The sequence below is a fragment of the Chiroxiphia lanceolata genome, chromosome 13, assembly GCF_009829145.1.
Source record: "Chiroxiphia lanceolata isolate bChiLan1 chromosome 13, bChiLan1.pri, whole genome shotgun sequence".
NCBI classification, from domain to species: domain Eukaryota; kingdom Metazoa; phylum Chordata; class Aves; order Passeriformes; family Pipridae; genus Chiroxiphia; species Chiroxiphia lanceolata.
In genome coordinates this window covers 12489797-12509505 of record NC_045649.1, presented here as the reverse complement: position 1 = coordinate 12509505, position 19709 = coordinate 12489797, and the positions used below count along the sequence as shown (strand labels likewise).

The 19709-nt window shown below is 43.6% G+C and overlaps 1 protein-coding gene across 2 annotated transcripts; it reads left to right on the top strand.

Annotated features, from left to right (window-relative positions):
• The first annotated feature begins 4003 nt into the window (after positions 1–4003).
• AKTIP (AKT interacting protein) lies at positions 4004–18495 on the top strand. Of its 2 annotated transcripts, none has more exons than XM_032700955.1 (10): positions 4004–4176; positions 8357–8472; positions 9723–9928; positions 11489–11553; positions 11642–11742; positions 13046–13134; positions 13208–13306; positions 13505–13612; positions 14925–14985; positions 17577–18495. In XM_032700955.1, exons 2-10 carry the CDS (start codon positions 8431–8433, stop codon positions 17685–17687), a joined length of 882 nt encoding a protein of 293 aa, XP_032556846.1. In that variant the 5' UTR covers positions 4004–4176; positions 8357–8430; the 3' UTR covers positions 17688–18495. The 2 variants fall into 2 exon arrangements, with proteins under 2 accessions (XP_032556846.1, XP_032556847.1); XM_032700956.1 differs by having other exon boundaries at positions 4108–4176; positions 17580–18495.
• The last annotated feature ends 1214 nt before the right edge of the window (positions 18496–19709 follow it).

The following is a 19709-nucleotide window of genomic DNA, read 5'->3' as shown; positions in this document are numbered from 1 at the left end:
TTTCATGGTTCTGAATCCTGCACAGTTGGACTCACAGTAACTAAGGTTTCTAGTTCATAAATTAGGGAATCTGAAATACATTCAGATTTAAATGTTTAATGTAGTTTTTCCACAATGTGAGACATGCTGAAGAAAGTGTAGTTTCAAGGCCATGATCTGATCTTTAATTAATCATTGATAGTAGCTTCTGCTATTCAGAAAGCATTAATACAGCCAATCTCTCACGTTGTGAAACACACTGACAGCCATGCAAATATACATATCTGCAAATATTATATACATATGTATTCTTTTCATATGAAGTGAGTCTAGGAAAACAGGAGGCTACCAATGGGGAATAAATAAATTTGATATTTCTATCCTTCTCTTGTAATAGTGAGTTTGCTGCTGACTGAGCAGAGACCAAAAGTAAATCCTGTGATTTTACCCTAAGAACTAAATAACAAATTTTGATGATGTAGTTAGTGCTGTTTCATCTTACCTCTTCCTCAGGGAAAATAAATATGCAGTCAAAAGCATTTTTATATTGGTGCATCTATAGCTACATCCACTCCAGAAATTTCATTGTAATAAAAAATAGGAAAAATAAGTACATCATCTAAATTGTTTACTTGACTGCTTTTATTTTTGCTTAGATTGCTCTATAAAGTGCTGATAGTATGTTCTTCTAGCATACAAATCACAGAGGAATTTCAGTTGAGTGTACAAAAAAGATGTTGGGTGGGGGTCCAGGTTTTTAACCATGTTTGTAATTTTGCTTTTTAGGTTTGAAAAAGAGAAAATGCCATCTTTCACCTTTGCATTTTTAGGAAGAAAACATCACGTTAATGTGAGTAGTTATCAAGTAAGGTAACGTTTTGTGTGCTTATGTATGTTGTCAAAATTCTTTATTAGCCTCCCTATAGAACCACTGGGCACTTCAGAGGGAGAGAAGCAGGAGCACTCGGCCTGATGGTTTCTATTTGTCATGCAGCACATATTGCGTTTCCATCCGTGAGGGGTTTTTGTCCCTTACCTGCCCATGGATTGCAAGATGTGATAGAACAGCTGCAGGACACCATCTAGTGGTGCCGAGCCCGAGCTAATTACAGACTTTATTTTACCTTTCCTTGTCTCTTTTTAATTCACATTTCTTCTCACTGCTGACACCACAAGGGGAAATTCTGGCCCAGTCAGAATATCCAGAGTCTTCACACACTGAACAATGAAAGATAATATTGAACATGCCTTAAATGATAGAGCCATCACACTCTGCCTTTTTCCATAAAGGTACAGGTGCTTGGCAATTTTGGGGTTTGGATTATGAGTATGTATGGGTTTGGGCTATGAACATACATATTGTGGGAAAATTCCTTACAGTATTTAGACTTCTGAAACAAATACAAAGTATCTAAAAGTAGGAAAAAGGGTATCTCAAGGTTATTTAGATGTGCAATAATCATACATACAGTGTTTGCTACAGGTACCAAGCCATAGCAAAAGAAACTCTTTGTGAGGTAAGTAATATAAAAAAAGCATTCTAGGCCTGATTAATCTCTCATATTGGTCAAAACACAAAGATTTTGTGAAGTAGAATTCATTCAGATTTGGTATGACTAGGAAGGGAATCTAAAAAAACCCTTGAAGAAAATTTATTAGACAAAAGTTAGCCTCTTTCTTGTCAGAGTATCATTTCTATAGTTGTCAAAAATAGGAAACTTTGGACTATAGTGGGGTTAGGAGGATTAACAATGTTGTGTTCAAAGTCCTGATAAAGTATTCCTCACAATCCTTGGTATCAATGTCAAAATACTATTCCCATTGTGATATAGTTTTGCAACATCCAGAACATGTACACTCAGCACCACAACGTTGTTCAAGCCACAGAATTTTGCAGTGACATCTACATAACATGTAAACGAGGATTTCATTATCCCCTTTCATTCCTCAGCAAGATCAGGACCAGAGGCAAGACACTTGGAGGAACAGTTAGGTCTGAAAAGCCTACTGATGGAGGTAACCACATAAAAAAAGATTTCTGGGAATGTAACCTTCAAAGGAGAGCTGGTGGGAAGAAAGTTAGAGCAGGACAAAGAAAGCAGATGGCAGGAAAGAGATTAAGGAAGAAAAGGAGGTAAGAGGCGACTGCTACTCTGTGTGCAGTGGAAGGTAGATAATTTAGGGTATTAGCCTGAATGGAAGTTGTGCAGCACTTTGGTGGTGTGGGCAAAGAGCTTGCATTTGAAACACTGAAGAACAGGAAACTGCCAAAGGGTTTTAGAAATCTGAGACAGTGGTTTGGCCAGAATAATTACGTTATTAACTGACTGAAGACTTTAAAGTGGCATTTTAAGGATGGGGAATAGGAGAAGGTTACAATAATTGAGACAAAATTATAACCTTAGCATGGTATTTTTGCTGATAGCTTAGGACAAAAATAAATCCACCCTGTATGCATTGATTTTTAAATTTCTCTGTAATTTTTATACTTGAGATTGCATGGATTTTGTTGTCACCTTCCAAACCTTGACAAATTACTTCAGTTTTGGTATAGCACTTTTGTAATTGTTCTACTGGGCTCAGAAAAAGTCTAATTACAAACAAAAATCAACTCCTGAGGTTTGTTCTTATTTTTCTCCTTCTCTTCAGCAGATTTTAGAGGTGGATTTTGTATGTATATCTGTGTGTGTATACAGTTAATATAAATTAACACTCTGTATGTGTGTATGTACCTGCTCAGGGGCAGTATCAGAAGCTGATATTATTAACTTAAAAAGGAGTTTTTAAAGTGTGCAAGCAGTGTGCCCCTGTGGCCAAGAGGGCCAATGGGATCCTGGGATGCATTAGCATTGCCAGCAGGTTGTTCTACTCAGCTAGCGAGGCACATCTGGACTGTGCCCAGCTCTGGGCTCCTCAGGACAGGGGAAACATGGAGCTCCTGGAGTGAGTCCAGTGGAGGGTTATGAAGATGATGAAGGGACTGGAGGAAAGGCTGAGGGAGCTGGGTCTGTTCGGCCTCGAGAGGAGACGGCTGAGCCGGGACCTCATCAATGTCTATCAGCATCTGAAAGGAGGCTGGACCAGGCTCTGCTCGGTGGTGCCCAGCAATGAGACAAGAAGCCACGGGCAGAAACTGATGCCCAGGAAGTTCCACCTGAGCATGATGAAGAACTTTCCTGTGCAGTGACCGAGCATTGAACAGATTGTCCAGAGAGGGTGTGGAGTCTCGCTCCTTGGAGATATTCCAGAACCATCTGGACACAATGCTGTGCCATGTGCTCTACGAATACCCTATTTAAGCAGGGATTTTAGACCAGGTGACCACTGTTGTCCCTTCTAACCTCACACATCCTGTGAGTCTGTAAAAAAAAAAAAAAAATCCAGCCGTCCTGTAAAATGCCAGTTTTTAGAAGCCTGCTAAACAAGGTGGTAGAAGTCCAGGACTGATGAAATCACCACTAGCAGGAGGACGGAGTTCTCGGCGCACACAGGCAGCGCTGGCTGCAAAACCGGAGCGGGGCTGCGCCGCTGCCTCTGGACACGGTATTTATTCACCGAGCGGCAGCGCATCGCAGGGCGGCCGCTGTCCCGCTGCCCCTGGCTGCCCGGTGCCGGAGCGTGTCCCCCGGCCGTGCCCGGGCCGCTCCCGCTATCCCGGCCCCGCTCCCGCCGCTCCCGCGGGGCCGCGCTCGGACCCGGCGCGGGCACGGACGGCCCCTCAGGCCCCGCCCACGAGCGGCCTCTCGGGCCAATCGCGCGCGTCCCCGTGCGCCCGCCGGCCAGTAAGAGCCGTCCGTTGTTCTGAGCTCCGCCCCCGGCGCTTTCTCCTGCCGGGAGAGTGTCAAGTGCTTCTCACGGTGCCATTGGCCCGCCCACCCGAGACGGACAGGCACGAGGACCAATCGCGGCCCGTGGGGCGGCCGCCCCCGCCCCCGCCCCGCCCCTGCCATGACGGGCCCGGGGCGGCCCTGCCGCGTCACGGCCCGGTCCGAGCGCTGAGTGGCGGCCCCGGCCCCGCCGCCCGCCCCGCGGGGCCGGCCCGGGAGCGCCGGGCGGCGATTGGCGGCGGGGGGGGCCGGCCCGGATGTGCGGCCCGAGGGGCGGGCGGTAAATGGGGCTGTGCCGGGGGTAGCGGGAGCGGCGGCAGCGGCGGGGCCTGGGCCTGGGCCGCGCGGGGGAGCGGCGGAGCCTCGGCGGGTGAGTGAGCGGGGCCGCAGCGCCCGGCACGGCCCTCCAGGGTGAAACGGCGGCGGTGGGCGCGGGGGCACCGTCCCTGCGGGGCGGGGGGGCGCGGGCAGCCCCGTCAGGCTCGGGGGAGGCGGCACTGGAGGACTCGACACCGGCACCGGTGTCCGGGAGGGGCCGCGCCGCCCGTTGGGCCCGTTGGGAGCCGCGGCCCCGCCCGGGCGAGGGTGTTCCGCGCGGTCCGGCCCGGGGACACACCGCGGGGCCGGGCCCGGCGGCCTCCGACCCTCCGCCCGTCGCAGGGCACGGCCGCGGCCTCGGCGGGGAGCACCGCGGGCACCGGCCGGCGGCAGGGCTGCTGCTTCCCTCCCGTGACCCGGCTGACAGGTCCCTCCCTCTGCGACCTGCCGCCCCGTGGGACTCGGCCGGACATCCCCTTGTGTCCTTCAGGTCTGATTTCGTTGGCGTAGGCTGCAGTTTCCTAGAGAAACTTGTTAAGGAATGCTGCACCTCGTAGCAGCAGGTGTTGGTGTGGAAGGTGTAACCCGCCCCTGGAGGACGAGTTGGCGAACAGGCTCTGCTGGTCACTGTTCCTGTGCTCCGCCACCTGCGGCTCCCGCGCTGTCCGGCAGGTTGAGGTCTAGGCGAGAGGTCCTTGGGTCCAGGGAGGATCGGGAGTGTCTGTGCTGAGGAGAAATAAGTTCTAGTGTAAGCTGTCAGCTGCAGTTGCTGGGCAAGCACGTAACACTGTGTGTTCAACACCCATTGTTCTCTGGTGCTCTGCCGAAGTAGCTCAGTTTGTTCCCAGGTGCGGGAGTGGCTCCCTTTGATTTGTTGATGTTTCCAGAAAATCTTCAGAAGAGTGCTCTGTTCCAGGCAGATAAAGTTTTTTGTCAAATTGCTTTAGTGTTGCATTTGATCTAATAACTTTGTTGGTGACGGGAAAAATATGACACCTACTCTGACAGCAGGTAAAATAGGAGATCTTTAATGAGAATACTTAGTGTACAGAAGAAACAGGTGCAAAAGCAAAGTAAATTCTAAGTTTTCATTAGTGACAACTTTGGGGTTTTGAAGTATTTTAGAGTGCTGTTGAAGTACCAGAGGAGTTTACACTTGCTCTGACTGCTCTTGTTTATTGTGCACCTGGAGAATGTGGACGTGGGGTTGTGCCTGGCAGCAGGTGGCTTTTGGTCCTGGTGTGAAAGGACTTCAGCAATGTGGTGCTGTATAGAGGTTAAAAGGCCCTTCCAAGAAGCAGCATTTGAAGTAATGCTTCTTCACAGGTTTGTGTTCTGCCTTTTTTTAATTGCTGTTGGAACTAGAGTGAGAACACTAGAGGAGGAGATAGCCGTAAAAAGCCCGTGGGAGGAGGACAACTCAGGAGGGTTGTTGTTACTTGCTATTCTTAAAGTAGGAGAAATTAGAATGTACTACAGAGTGGCACACTATCAAACCTCTTCTTGGATGAGGTGCTCTGAATGTTGACAGTGTGAAATGAGAGAGGGGGATGATTTTGAATGTTTTTATTCTCTTCTCATAAATGAAGAGAGTGTATTGAGTTCTCTTGGGAAGCTGGTGACTTCAGTAGTCACAACACCATAAGGTGCTGTAATGGTGGGTGCCTTGTGATAGACACTGAGCCCTGTGTAGGGCTGAATGACTAAACTGCCTAGAAATTCCATTAATGATATGGGGACTTGGCTCTCCTCTGTGTGCTGCAGACATAGTGAGAAGTAGGATAGGCAATCCAACTTAATTGTGCTGTTACTGGGTTATTATCTTTCATACTTGTTTTAGTCATTTTTGTGATTAATGATGTGTAGTAAATTGTGAAGGTACTAGAGAGCATAAGCAGTTGTGGATAAGTTTCCTTTAGGGCTTCTGTTCTCTTCTTCCACATAGCATAACTAGAAGGAGTGATTTGGATTAGAAATAAACTCTTAAAACACCTTAAAAGGCTTTGAAAGGCCATTCTCTGGGAAGCTGGTCCTCTGAGGTTACTAGTTCTCCATCATAAACAGTATTTTTATAGGTGAATGAGAGTGGAAACAGTTTAACAATAAGTTTAGGACAATACCATATATGACTTATTACTGGCAAGCAAACGGATAAAAGATGAATGTGCATGAGAACCTCTGGAAGTTATTCTTTAGTTTAACTAGAACTAAAATAACCTTTTGTTTGCCCTTAGTAGCCTGTTAGTAGGCATCTTGATAAGGTGGATCCGGTAACTGAACTCCATCTAGCACCAGTTGCCAAGCTTCTGGAACAGTTCCCTTTTTCACTGGGAATAGATTTGGCTGGTTTTTATGTACACATTATTCTTTGTCCTGCTCAACTCCTGTTCTTACATCTCTGGTTCCGGGACAATGCAATTTATAGTACCCAGTCGTAAAAAAACACCAGCCCAAAACAAACAGAACGAAAATAATCCCGCTCCAACCCCATAATGGCTCCAGATTCCAGCTAATTGTCTTCCAGCCTGTCCCTCAGCTTCCAGCACTTTTCCCTCTTGTCAGAGCCCAGGCACTCAGGTGCTCTTTGTGCGTCAGTTCCTCCACCCTCTGGTTACGCCGGAGTTTCCTGAGGAAACGTCTCGTACCTTCCTAGTCCAGCGTCTTGTTGTCTTAGTCTGGCTGGGTTTGATGGAAAAGGCCTGTGGCACAGCCCTCTGGCATGACTCTGCTTTCCAGACAAGAGATGGGGAAAAGTGAAAACATCTTCTGCCTGCTATCACAGGGCATGCCAGCGCAGTAGCCGTGCTTTGGCTTTCTGTTTTCAGTGGCTCAGAATGATGTGAGACTCTGGCTGCTGAAGGGGGAAAATACCCGGAGGAATCGTGTATACTGGAATGTCTGAGATGATTTTTGGTTGGGGAAATTAATTCTTTTTCAGTGCTTTTCTGAAAGGTGTTGCATTTTTTTGAATGCTTGGCTGCTACACAGCCTAGAAGGCTACCTATGATTAGATATTAATGTTTCTTTTAAATATTTGCCATTCCTAGATTTTCTTTTGATAAATTGTCTGCATTTTTTTTTTTCTAAATTTTAACAAGATTGGCATTTATTTTACTTTTAGGAAGAGTTTGGTCATAACATTAACATTTTTCTTTATAAACGGATCAAACCAATGGTGAACAGATGCTGCCTTGCTTACTATAGGAAAATGTAGTGTTGACCACAGTAGAAGCTTGTGGCACTGGCTCTACTCTCTTACATCCCATTAATTGCCTTGGTCAATGTTGTACAACTCCATATTAAAGAAATTGAGTAAAGTGAATTGCCTCAAAATCTTTGTTAATGGAATCAGAAATGGGAAGGTGGGACGAGGAGGGAAAGTAGAACTGGAGGGGAAAAAATAGTGGAGGGAATAGGCTGTGCTAGACAAAAGGTACTGTAGATGAAAGTTCTTGCACAAGCAACAGCAAGACTTTAAAAAAAGAAAAAAAAGGAAAGCAAGAAAAACAAGGACATAAACAGCAGATGACACGCTGAAACTCCCAAACATTGCTGAAGTCCTTGTTATTGAACTGCTGATCTAAGGAACGCTAAGCCTTAGTGCTTGTAATGAAACCACTGAATAAGCTACAGAAAAACTTCTGTGTTCTGTGGCTTTGTCTATTCCTGGTGATGTTCCAATGCAGACGAAAACAAAATGACACATACACGATGGAACTCAATGGGAGGATCATCTGTGTCACTGGGAATGTCAGGAAACTTCTCAAACTGGGGCACTTCAGAAATGTGCAAAGTCAACAGTGTATGTGAGGGGCGGCACTTAATGACTTTCTCTTGCCCTGGGGTCGTAGTGCTGTCAGGGGCTGGACTGAAGTGGTGAGGTGATAATTTTTTTAATATTTACACATGTAGAGGATCTTTCCTGACTCTGCTGAGCCAACATATTTTTATTTTTTTTAATTGTTGACAAGACAAATGTGGAATGCAGAATGTAGAGTGTGTTTGTAGCAGAAAGAGGGCAGGGATTCACACACAAAAATAGACATGCTACTGTTCTGGAGTCTAACATGAGAGAGCTTAGGCACTTTTGGCTATTGTTGGTCTTAACTACATGAAGTTTTTTTCTGAAGTTACAGAAATATAATGCTGGCTGCAGAATGAGATCTGGATCCTATTTATATGTCGAGTCCTGTTTATCTGTTAAAATGCATATTCATTCTGTGTACTTTTAGGGTGTAAATCAGAAAGGCCTGAGGATACTCTGAAGACACTGAAAAGTTTCAGCCCTTTATTTGAAATACACGTTATGAACACTTTCTGGAGCATGTCTACAGGTTCTGTGCGCAAGGTATGTAATGAGTGGATGCCATGGAGTGTTGTCATGCTGTGAGGGGTGGCAGCAGTTCTGGAAAGAACCATCAGGTGATTTGCAAATAGTGTGTGTGTTTATCCCGAGGGTTGTGATCACTAACTTGTATAAATTAGCTTTGAGCTACATTAACTGGAATGTGCCTGTGGAAAGAGTCTACTCCAGATTTTGTTGACTTTTCTTATCTTTAAGTAGGAAACATGAAACAAACTCGTTCAAGTGGCTGAATCACTTTTTTCTTAGGGCATTTGTTTACTGTCTTATGTAGAGCTTGGCCAGGTATTTCATGTGCAGTGAGCCTTGACAAAATTGTGCCTCCATACTGCTAGGTTGTAGCAGTAATAAAAGCAGGATAGTTCTAGGGCTGATCACTTCTGAGGTGTTCAGTACTAGGGCAAACTATAAAAATTTATTGATAATGCTTGTGACAGAGATATTGTTACTAGTCCAAGTCTCAGGTGCTTCAAAACGCTGTAGCTTAAAGAATTCCTTTAGTCACCACACAGAGCCTAAGCACAAGTCTGTAGCCTGCAGGTTTGTCTTGCAGTCTACAGAATGATTTTGGGGTCTGTACATGGTGCACTGTTTGTGGGCAGTGGTTTGGTTTTTTCTTTTAAGGAAAGACGGCAAAGACATAAAAAGGTTCCCTACAGTAAAACTATTTAAACTTGATATCACTGCCAAGTGGTGATTCTCACACAGGGAGTGGGCTGTAGGATCAGTTCCAAGTGGAATGTTGATGTCTTAAGCACAAGCAGAAAGTGAAATATGTGAAACTTTCTTTTTTCATCTCAGTTTTACTACACTGCTTTTAAAGAGTCTTTGAAGTCTGCAATGTTGGGATGCCTGTCAGTAGAAATGATTTATCTTGATGCACTGGGTGCTAGAAATAGATTGACTTGTAAGCTGATGTTATATACTGTCTGGTTTCAGGTTCTAAATAAATGTAAGCCTCCTTAAGCATTTGTCCTAATCTGCAGATTTCCTATCCATCATTGAATACTTTTGTGCTTGTAGGTTGGCTTTAATTGAATAAAAATCTATTTAAAATCAAAATGCAAAGAGACATCTGCCCACCCCCCACTCCAAGCAATAGAACACCAAAACCCTAGATACATTTCAGTGGACTAACTTGTAATTAGCAAAGTTGGGTTTAAACCTGTGTTAATGTATGTTAAATGTTTATGAAATACAGCCTGTGATATTGTGGTTCTCCTTTAATTTAACAGAGACCGGATGCTGAAGAGAAAACTTTGAGTGGAGAGCTGCGAACCAGTCCTCTGCGAGCCTCTACAAAGAAACAGTTGCCTTCTATTCCAAAGAATGCTGTGCCAATAACCAAGCCTGCTTCACCTGCTGCATCATCCCAGTCCACAAATGGAACACATGCTTCTTATGGACCTTTTTATCTGGAGTATTCTCTTCTTGCAGAATTGTAGGTTTTCACTTCTTTTTTTGTCTTATTTTAGGTCACTGGGCTTATGCTTCAGTGGGGAAAAAACCCTGCAGGTTTCCCCTGCAGGGACCTAGTTCTTGCATGCTGTCTCTGCCATAGTCCTTGAAGGAGGTGTTAAAACTTCAGTTGTGGAAAGTTCTTTTTCTGGAGCAGCAGTCTCGATCTCTTGAGACAGAAAGGGAGAAGAAAATAAGATTTTAAGGAGTGGTTTTAGATGTCATTCTCTGAATGATTGCATTTCTCAGTCCTGAAGTAGACACCTTGTGAGTTTTTGTGTCCTGACCAGTTATCCTAACAGCTTTTTGATCAGGAGTACCAAGTATTTGAAACAAGTATTGAAATAGAAGCAAGCAGATAGCGAATGGGGGAGAGGGTTATGAATGTATGGTACTGTCTAATGGAGTCAGGATGTGGGAGCTTCCTTCAGTTGTTACATGGAACACTTGAATGCTGCCTGATACAGCTGATCAGGTGGATGTTAGGAAGAATATATTCCTGTCTTTTAGTGATATTTAAGTGAGGGAGGAGATGGGGTGATTAAATAGCTTTATTGGAGCAGTTGCATTTGACCCAGTCTAGTGATTTGTAGACTTCTGTGGGAGCATAAAAATCTCAGTTTGTCCTCAAAACTTTCCAGTTATATAACTGGTTAGTGCTACAAAGCTGAAGGGACTTCCTCTGTACTAGACATACTGCATTCTCAAGTATGTACTGCCTTTTGGAATGAAATCCCTGGAGTCCTTTATGCAACACTAAGTCTCAGTTCTTGCATTTAACTGTTACGTTGAAAGTGAGAACTCTCAAGACATTTATCTCTTTTTCAAGGTACTGACCCTGACTTCTTAATTCAAGAAAGATGTTTTTCTTGATACCATAATGTAAACTCCTGTAGTTTAACAAATTCACTGTTAGTGAAATAATAACCTATATTGTGGAAATTGTAAGCAGAGAACTGCTAATATTTCACTTTAAGATTGTTGTTTATTTGTGAAAGCAGCAGAATCCAATTTAATGGAGCCATATGCCAAGTAACTGGAAAACCCATTAAATTAAAAATTTGGGGTTTTTGTTTTGTCCATTGTCAGTATAATTTCAGTTTGACCTTCAGCATAGTGTCATGTAAAACTGAATAGCTAACTTGTTTAAAATTGAGGTTAAATTTGGTCACACTTCAGCAATAACTACAAATGACTGCAAATCTTTTCTTCCTTACTTTGAAACTGGGGACTCAGTATAAAGTTGTAATATTTTGTACTGTCATGCATTAAATGCATCTACTGGGTGAAGAATTTATTTCTATTTCTCTATTTTATCAAGAGAAATGGTGTTTTATGTTAATAACTCAGTGGAGGGGTGGGAAAAGCAAGGGGGAAAGAATGTGTTTTCACTAGTTTTCTGCCACCTCCTTCAGTGAGCAGCCTGCCCTTGGGAATTGAGAGTAGGTCTGTGGAAGAAGCCCCTGTTAAGCTGTGGGTGGTTCTGGGTTTGCTGCTGTCAGTGCAGTTGTGGAGCTCCTCTGAGTGCTGGCTCTGATTGCAGTACCTTGGTTGTGAAGCAGAAGTTGCCCGGCGTGTATGTGCAGCCGTCGTACCGATCAGCGTTAAGTAAGTTTAAACTTAACTTTTAACTTTTTTTTTTTTATGTTTATGTATCTATAAATTCTTTCACTCAAGCAAACTTTCTCACTTGCAGTGTGGTTTGGTGTAATATTCATAAGACATGGGCTCTACCAGGATGGTGTGTTTAAATTCACTGTCTATATTCCTGATAATTACCCAGACGGAGACTGCCCGGTAAGTGGTTGTGTGTATTGAGTTTCTCTTTTTTCTGGTGGTTTAAGCGTGGTTTTTTGTTAAAGCTGATATACCAATTAGCTTCTCTTTTCCTTGAACTAATTTTGTTCAGTTAGCTGGGCTCACTTGCAATGTCTTGTCCATATTTGCTAACATCTGTGGAGGAATCATGTTACTCTGATTACTAAGACTGGTGTAGAGTGAACTTCCTGAGTTTAGCTGCAGTAGAGTGTTAAGTAATCAACCAGTTCTTTACTTCAACTCTTGATTTGCTACTTCCTCAGCAGAAAGTTCACATTGAAACACTTAGAGGTATCCAAATTCTGAGTGGCCATATAGTGGAACATAAAATCCAGACACCTGCTCTGTGCTTGCTGTAGGAGTTCTTGCTTGTCTCTTCTAAGTTACATTGAAACAAAGAACTAAAAGAACTTTAGGAGAATGTAGTGAAACAAAGGGAGGACGTAGGTAGTATGGTGTTACCTTCCATCTCTGCTTTCTCTTTTTCTCTATAGTGAAAAGTTTTTAAGTTTTTCGACCAATTAAAAAATAAAAAAGTTATTTTGTGGTAGTGTGACTTTCCAGAGCAGAGCAGCTGACCCTCTTGGCCAAATTTCTTTAAGAGGAAGATTTGGAGGAGGTGTACATAACTGCTGTAGCTGAGAACAAATTGCTGCCTCAGGAAGCTGTCTGTCTGCTCAGTGTCAAGTTTTGTGTAAAGCTATCATCTTTAAAAGGACAGAATTAATAAGAAACAGTTTCTTTTAAAGGTTGGACTTTAGTATCTCTCAGCCAGCTGTTATTATTTTGCTAGAAGAGGGCTTTAGAACCTTCCTCTTGAACCTAAGTTTCCTCTTGGAAGGATGTATTAGCACTGGAGGAAATCAGCTGTACAGGGCTGAAGACACTGTGGTGTCACTGCACAGTTTAATTAAAAATGTATAGGATAAAAAACATTTACTGTAGCTCAAGTATGTAAAAAGCTCTCAGTCACAAATAGTTAAACCAGAAAAACTCCTTTAATCTGATCTTGTCTGATATTATTACCTGTGTTGGCACTGGTGCCTGTGCAGTTAACTAGATTAGTTTCCTGATTTGGTGATAGCATGTGAGAGAGGACAAGACCCTGCATGTAACACAGGTGTGTTGGGTTACAGTTTCACAGCTGGTACAAATCACTGGCATTGCTTTCTTTTAATACAGTAACAATGAATTAGTATTTGAAAGCTCTGACTGACCTTCACCCAGGGCTGTTGGCATTAGGATTGAAGGTGTCATAAGGAATTGCTTTTTTCTAATGCAGCGCTTGGTGTTTGATCTGCCCGTCTTCCACCCGCTAGTGGACCCTTTATCTGGTGAACTGGATGTAAAAAGAGCATTTGCAAAATGGAGGTTAGTGGTAACATATTGATGTGTAAACTTGGGGAGTTTGTTCCTTTCTTCATTGTGTTTTTGTTCTTTTTAGGCGAAATCATAATCACATATGGCAAGTGTTAATGTATGCTCGCAGAGTCTTCTACAAGATTGATACAACTAGTCCTCTGAACCCTGAGGCTGCAGTGCTGTAAGTATCTTCCATGTGTATAGACTTGGTCTCAGGAGGTTTTTGCATAGACTTGCAGAAACAAGGTTTGTAGGACTGTCTCTCTGCTCATAGTCTCTGCCTCCAGACTTGATTGCATTAAGAACTCAAGCTGGGGCTTTGTCAAGTCAGCATGTGCTTCTAGGGCGAAGTCTAATGTTACTTACTTCTGTCTTTCAGGTATGAAAAGGATATTCAGTTGTTCAAAAGTAAAGTGGTGGACAGTGTCAAACTGTGCAGTAGTCATTTATTTGATCAGCCCAAAATAGAGGACCCCTATGCAATCATGTGAGTACTGTCAACAAATTCACCCTAATGTTTCACCCTAATGTCCTAATGCTTCGAGAGCAAGTTTTGATGTGGTTCCTGATGGCAGCCTTTCTCTGCCAAGCTGACTGACTTGGTTTTTCTTACACTCAGAGTAATGCTTTGAATATTCCAACCCTAATTTCCCTCTGTTTAACATTGGGTGAAATTCCAGTGGACAACAAGCTGTCCGTGAGCCATCACTGTGCCCCTGTGGCCAAGAAGGCCAATGGGATCCTGGGAACATTAGGAAGAGCATTGCCAGCAGGTCAAGGGAGGTGCTCCTGCCCCTCTACTCAGCCCTAGTGAGGCACGTCTGGAGTGCTGTGTCCAGCTCTGGGCTCCTCAGGACAGGAGAGACATGGAGCTCCTGGAGCAGGTCCAGAGGAGGCAACAAAGATGATTAAGGGACTGGAACATCTCTCCTATGAAGGCCCAGGGAGCTGGACCTGTTCAGCCTTCAGAAGAGATGTCTGAGAGAGGACCTAAAGAATGCATAGAAATATCTGAGAGTGTCAAAAGCAGGAAACCAGGCTCTTTTCAGTGGTGCCCAGTGACAGGACAAGTAGTGACAGGCACAAACTGAAACACATGAACTCCCATCTGAATATAAGGAAAAACCTCTTTACTGTGAGGGTGGCAGAGCTCTGGAACAGGCTGCCCAGGGAGGCTGTGGAGTCTTTGCCTCTGGAGATATTCAAAACTTCCCTGGACACAATCCTGTGGAACCTGTTCTAGGTGAGGGAGGTTGGACTTGATGATCTCCACAGGTCTGTTCCAACCCCAGTCATTCTGTGGTTTTGATTCTGTGAATCTTAAATGTAATCAGACACTTGTGTTTACTGTTTTTTCACTAAGCAAGCAAGATTTAATAAAAAACTCAGAACAAACAAAAAGCTCCAAAACACCTACCTCCCTCAAGCAGAAATGCCCATGAAATGGGTACTGCTTTTTGGGTTTCCTGAACTCAGTTTGTCTGACTGTAGATTTGGTCTGTCTTTGAAAAGCTTGGGAGATGGAACAGACAGCTTCATGGTGAATATGAGTAATATTTTGATTAGCACATGCTGAATTGCCAGTTCTCATTACATACAGAAATGTAAACCTAAACATATATTGTTGAGTAGATCCATGACAATGTTAATTTAATTCTTAACTGTATGTTTTAACACTGAAAACTCACAGTTTACTTGAAATTCAACAAGCTGAACTAGGGAAAATCACTGCTTTCTGCTCTGTCTATGCTGTGGTTTGCAAACATGCCAAGTAAGAGTTAACTGTACTTTCTCTGTAGTTTTTCTCCGTGGAATCCAGCTATACATGATGAAGCTAGAGAGAAGATGTTGACTCAGAAGGTATGTGCAAAGTCTAGGAGGGGTTTACTGCCTGATATGGGAAGAAAAGTTCTCTGTCTCTGTACTAGACAGACCTTATTCCACCCCTCTTTTGGCTCAGCAGGCATGCTGAAACCGATTTTTGTCTCCTAATGAAGCAGTTATGTCACTGTTCTAACTTCAGTGTGTTAAGCAATTAATCACTTAGCCAGATAGAAAGCTTTGTTAGTACAACTATTGGCACACTTGGCAGATTTTTTTTTTTTATGGATGGAAGGGGGGAAGAAGGGGAGAGAAGAGGTTTGCTGCCTGCCTGTTAGCTTGTCCTGCACTTGTCATATTTGTTAGCACTTCTGCATAACCTGACAGTCTCCAGCTTCTTGGCTTTCTTCTGTTGAGAGATCTTTCCTTACTGAATCAAAGCCTCAGCAATTTCTTCTCATTGCAAAGTTTCTGAAACAACACAGGCACAGTCCCTTGCTCCCATCTCTAACACTGCTGATTTGTGATAAGACATCAGCTCACCAAGGGTTCTGAGTCCCATCACAAAATGCTCACTGACAGAGGAAGAATGTATTGGCTCAGAGAGCTTTCACCTGAGAAACACCTTTGGTTTTGGGATGGGGGCTCTTTGTGGGGTTTTTTGTTCTGTTTTTGTAATCACTTCTTTGATTCTGTGACAAGAGCTGGCACACAGCAATTCTGAGTTTGCACTGAATGGCCTGACAAGTCAATCCACTGGTAGGGATTCTGAAATGGTGGCTGCTGTCTTAGCTGGACTGGCAAGGAAATGCCCTCGGAATGCCTTAGTTACTGACTTCAGCTGAAGCCGTGGTGTGGTTTGCTGGTTGTTTTGCAATTAAAAATTAATTTTAGGGGTTTTTTGTCAGTCCAGACTTCAGTCTTCCTCATTGCAACCTTTAACTCACTTTCTTATGTGTCTTCTGGCACATAAGGGTGAGATTTTTAAATTTCTCTTAATATAATAAACTCCCTGTAAGCTCAGTATGGCAGTGCTCCCAACTGCCAGAATTACATCAGAGCTCTAGAACACACAGGAAAATATTTTGATCAGATTATGACTTCTTGATGTTCTTATGAAACTTAAAATACTTTTGACACTTCTTTTTTCTCCTTCATTCTCTACCTCCTTCTTTCTTATCCTTTAAATCAAAGACCTGAAGAGAAAGAATGGGTCAAGGCCCTTGAAATGGAAGGGGTATGATAATCTCTGAGGCTGATAGCAAACAATGACTTTTCTTTTGTCCTTTTTCCTTGGAGATGCATGTTAACTTCTTTTTAGGTGAAAACTGACACCTTTAGTAACTATTGCATGCATGGTACTTAGTCACTGGAGTTGTTTGTTGATAGCAGGAACAGCCCAGCTTCTGTGCCTTAGGGAGTTGTTCCAAAATGTTAATGTAGCTGAGAACATTCCCTGTAAAAAGTTCCTGAATTCTCCTACAGCCTTTTTTTATTACCCTGTAATTCCTGTGCCTTGGGAAACAGCTGAGCCGTTCTACAGCTGTGTCCCAGGAAGGGCTGTGATGTCCCAGTTCCCTGCTGAGCACGTGGCTTTTGCTGGGTGTGGTTCCTGTGGGAAAGGCAGGTGCCACTGCCAGGCTCAGGCTTCAGTGATCCCTCTTGTCTGCTGTTGTCCAACGTGTTGTGGCAGTTCTGTCACACAGTGTCACCTTTGTGCACAAAGCATGGGGAGGGGCAGAAGTGCAGGTTCTATTTTCTTGCTGACTTAATTTACTTTGTCAAGCAAAAGGCTTTCCAAGGTATGACAAAGTCTGCACATGTAATTATCACTTTTTAGAGCTCGTGCATCATTCCAGGTTTGATGTAGTTGCCATACAGTTCCTGGTATTTTAAAGAACCCTGCAAGCTGTTTCTTGAACCAGCTAGAGTAGATATCTAACCTACTGATCTCTTAAACTACTTTAAATCTACAAATGCTCCAAGTTGCATCTTTCTCTCTCAATTTGAAGCTTTTTTTTTTTTTAAATTGCAATAGTTTGTTGCATTGTGATGGGTAATAGTTACTGTTCAAGCATTTAACCATGATAGATGCTCAGGGAAGGGAAGGACCATTCTTGGAAAGCATAAACTGCCAGGTTTAGCAAAGGCTTCAATTGCAGCTTTACCACATTAATTTGTGTTCCCAACTGCTGGTGGGGTGGAGGTTCCTTCCCACAGCACACCCAGCACCACCAGGTACGTACAGGTACAGTGTCAGCTTAGGGACAGGAATGGTTGGGTTTGGATTGAGTCTTCTTTCTGTAGAACCCAGAAATCTGGAGAAGAGCAGGGCAGTGGTGCTGGGCTGGGGCCTGCAAGCAAATTGGTTATCTCTTAGACTTAAGGGTAGGGTAGGGCAGCAGTACAGGAGCCAAGTCATTAAACCCCCTGTATTGTCAGGGTGGTTCTGCAGATGCCACACACATTCCCAGAAATTAAACCAATAGCTATCTTACTGTTCTTCTTTGAGGAGAGGAAATGGTGCAAGCCTCTCTTATGCCTGTATTTGCCAAAGGTAAAATGGATGGAGAGGGACTTGAGAGGGTTTTGGTATCTAATAATTGTACCTTTAACTTTGTTCTCCCCAGAAGAAGACGGAAGATCAGCACTGCAAAAGCATGCACGTTTCTGGCCTGTCCTGGGTAAAGCCTGGCTCAGTGCAGCCCTTCAGCAAAGAAGAGAAGACGATGCCCACTTAGCTTTCCTGGACTCTGGTGCACAAAACACTTTCTGTGGGTGGAGGGAATGTAACGGAGGGAGAAACAGCAAAGCAGCAGTTTCCTTCTTGACTATGGATTAGTAAAAACCGAATGGTAGCAGTGACTCCAGTAAACCTGTTCAGTGGATTACTGACTCTTAATGTTTTACATATGCATTAGGTTTTAAAGGCTTGCCTGGAGTTTGGAAGTCTCTCTTGAACACTGCAGTACTTCTACCTGGAGACTAGGGTGGGTAATTCCTCAGGGCTCTGAAATGCCTGGAGGCTTTGGGTTGGTTTTTAAGCTTTTATTTTTTCCCTCCAGGAATAGCAATTTTTTAAAAGAATCTTAAATTACTGGCAGAAATATTAGTATTGGAAATATGATGCCAGAGTTAAGCTGTGTTCATGTAAACTAATATAGCAGAGTTAAACACTATATTTAATGGTTTTAAATACTTTTGGTTTCTATTGTAAATATGTTAGGATTTGAAATTGTAAATAGACGGTTCATCGACTCCATTTAGCACTTTCCAGAAGTAAAGCTGGGGATGACATGATGTATTATTGACTTGTAAATGATTCTTGTCACTAAAGCACACATTAGTCTGACTGGGGCAGAGCAGAATGTCAGGCTTGTTAGACTTCTAGTACATAAACACTAAAATCAAAGCTTTTAATGGTGGTCTCTTGAGCTAATAAAATCTTAGAGGGTTTTAGATTCCCTGGGTGTCCAGGAGATTTCTTAGGATAGCTTGACTAATGTGTGTTAATAGTGACATCTTAAAATAAAAAGGAACTGTGCTGTAGCTTTGTCCCTATTGGTGTGTATTGTTGACATTTGGCAAAGACTGGAATTGGAGTGGAAGCACTTGGATACATCTGTACTTGTTTGGGATGTTAATGGCTACCAGGAGCAGTTCTGTACTGAACAGACTCATGTTCCACATACAGGGAAACCTCTCTAAAGCCTGTGTGAACTCAGGACAGAAGCTTTTGCTTTTCACATGAGTCTTCTAATGCCACAGCCTGGTGTGTGTTGCCTTCTTCTTGCCTAACAGGATTGTCCTCTCAAAACTGGTAGTGTTAACCCCTTACAGCTGAGCTGCTTTTCCTTTGCTCCCCTTACCTGCACTGATGGCATTAGAGCCAACCCAACTGGAACAATCTGGAGTGACTCATGGGAATGTGATGTGGTGTGTCAGGACAGTGGGCACTGGTGTGGTGTGGGTTTTGTGGGTCTTCTTGTGTTTTGTTTTTACTGACAAGCTAAATTCACTTGCCATATAACAACCTTTCCCTGTTCCCTTTGAGAACAACTTCTTGGCTCCTAAGGAAGAAGACTTCCCAAGCAGTGTGCTGTCATACACCAAAGGAAAGGAAAACCTGGCTCTGTGGCACTTGTCTTGGTCAGTGTTCTCCTGTGTGACACTAATGCTCCATTGGCCTCAGTATTTCGGACACCTGGCAGGTTAGGAGGAATTCCAAGTGCTTTGGAATTGTCACGTGGCTGGTCTGAGTTTGCAATAGAGGCCAGAAATGGAGGAGCTGATCTGAAAGCTGGGTTTGTGTTGCCTGGTAAGTGGTGCTGTGTGTCTTTCAGGGAAGGGATGTGGGAAAAGTTTTAGGGCGTGTTTGTACTGCCCTGGAGTGTAGCCACTAAAATACTGTGAACGTGAGTTCTCCTGCTGCTGTTGTTTCTCTCAAACTTTTCTGGGGAAGGCTGAAACTGAAATTCAGGTGCTTCAGATTCATCATGGGCAAAGTTTTAGTTAAAGGACTGTTGATGTGAAGCAGGCAATGGCCCCAGCCTTGTGCTGAGCACGGCTGGGCAGGAGGCAGGACTGGAGCTGAACTGGACTGTGATGGCTCCTCTTTATGTGGTTTCATGATTATTCAGGAGCTTCTGTAATAAATCACGGACTTGCACATTTTCTAAGCCACTTAAGTGAAGGGCTGGAGTACAAGTTCAATCTCTTCTAATCTTGGGCTGCTCTTTGATCTCAGCTGCAGTGCAGGACGA

What these genes read in the sequence shown, in the direction of transcription:
- AKTIP (XM_032700955.1), top strand. Translation starts at nt 8,431, where the DNA reads ATGAACACTTTCTGGAGCATGTCTACAGGTTCTGTGCGCAAG. An exon ending in ACCCAGACGGAGACTGCCCG is followed by an intron (nt 11,743 to 13,045) that starts GTAAGTGGTTGT and finishes TTTCTAATGCAG; the next exon opens with CGCTTGGTGTTTGATCTGCC. An exon ending in GAGGACCCCTATGCAATCAT is followed by an intron (nt 13,613 to 14,924) that starts GTGAGTACTGTC and finishes CTTTCTCTGTAG; the next exon opens with TTTTTCTCCGTGGAATCCAG.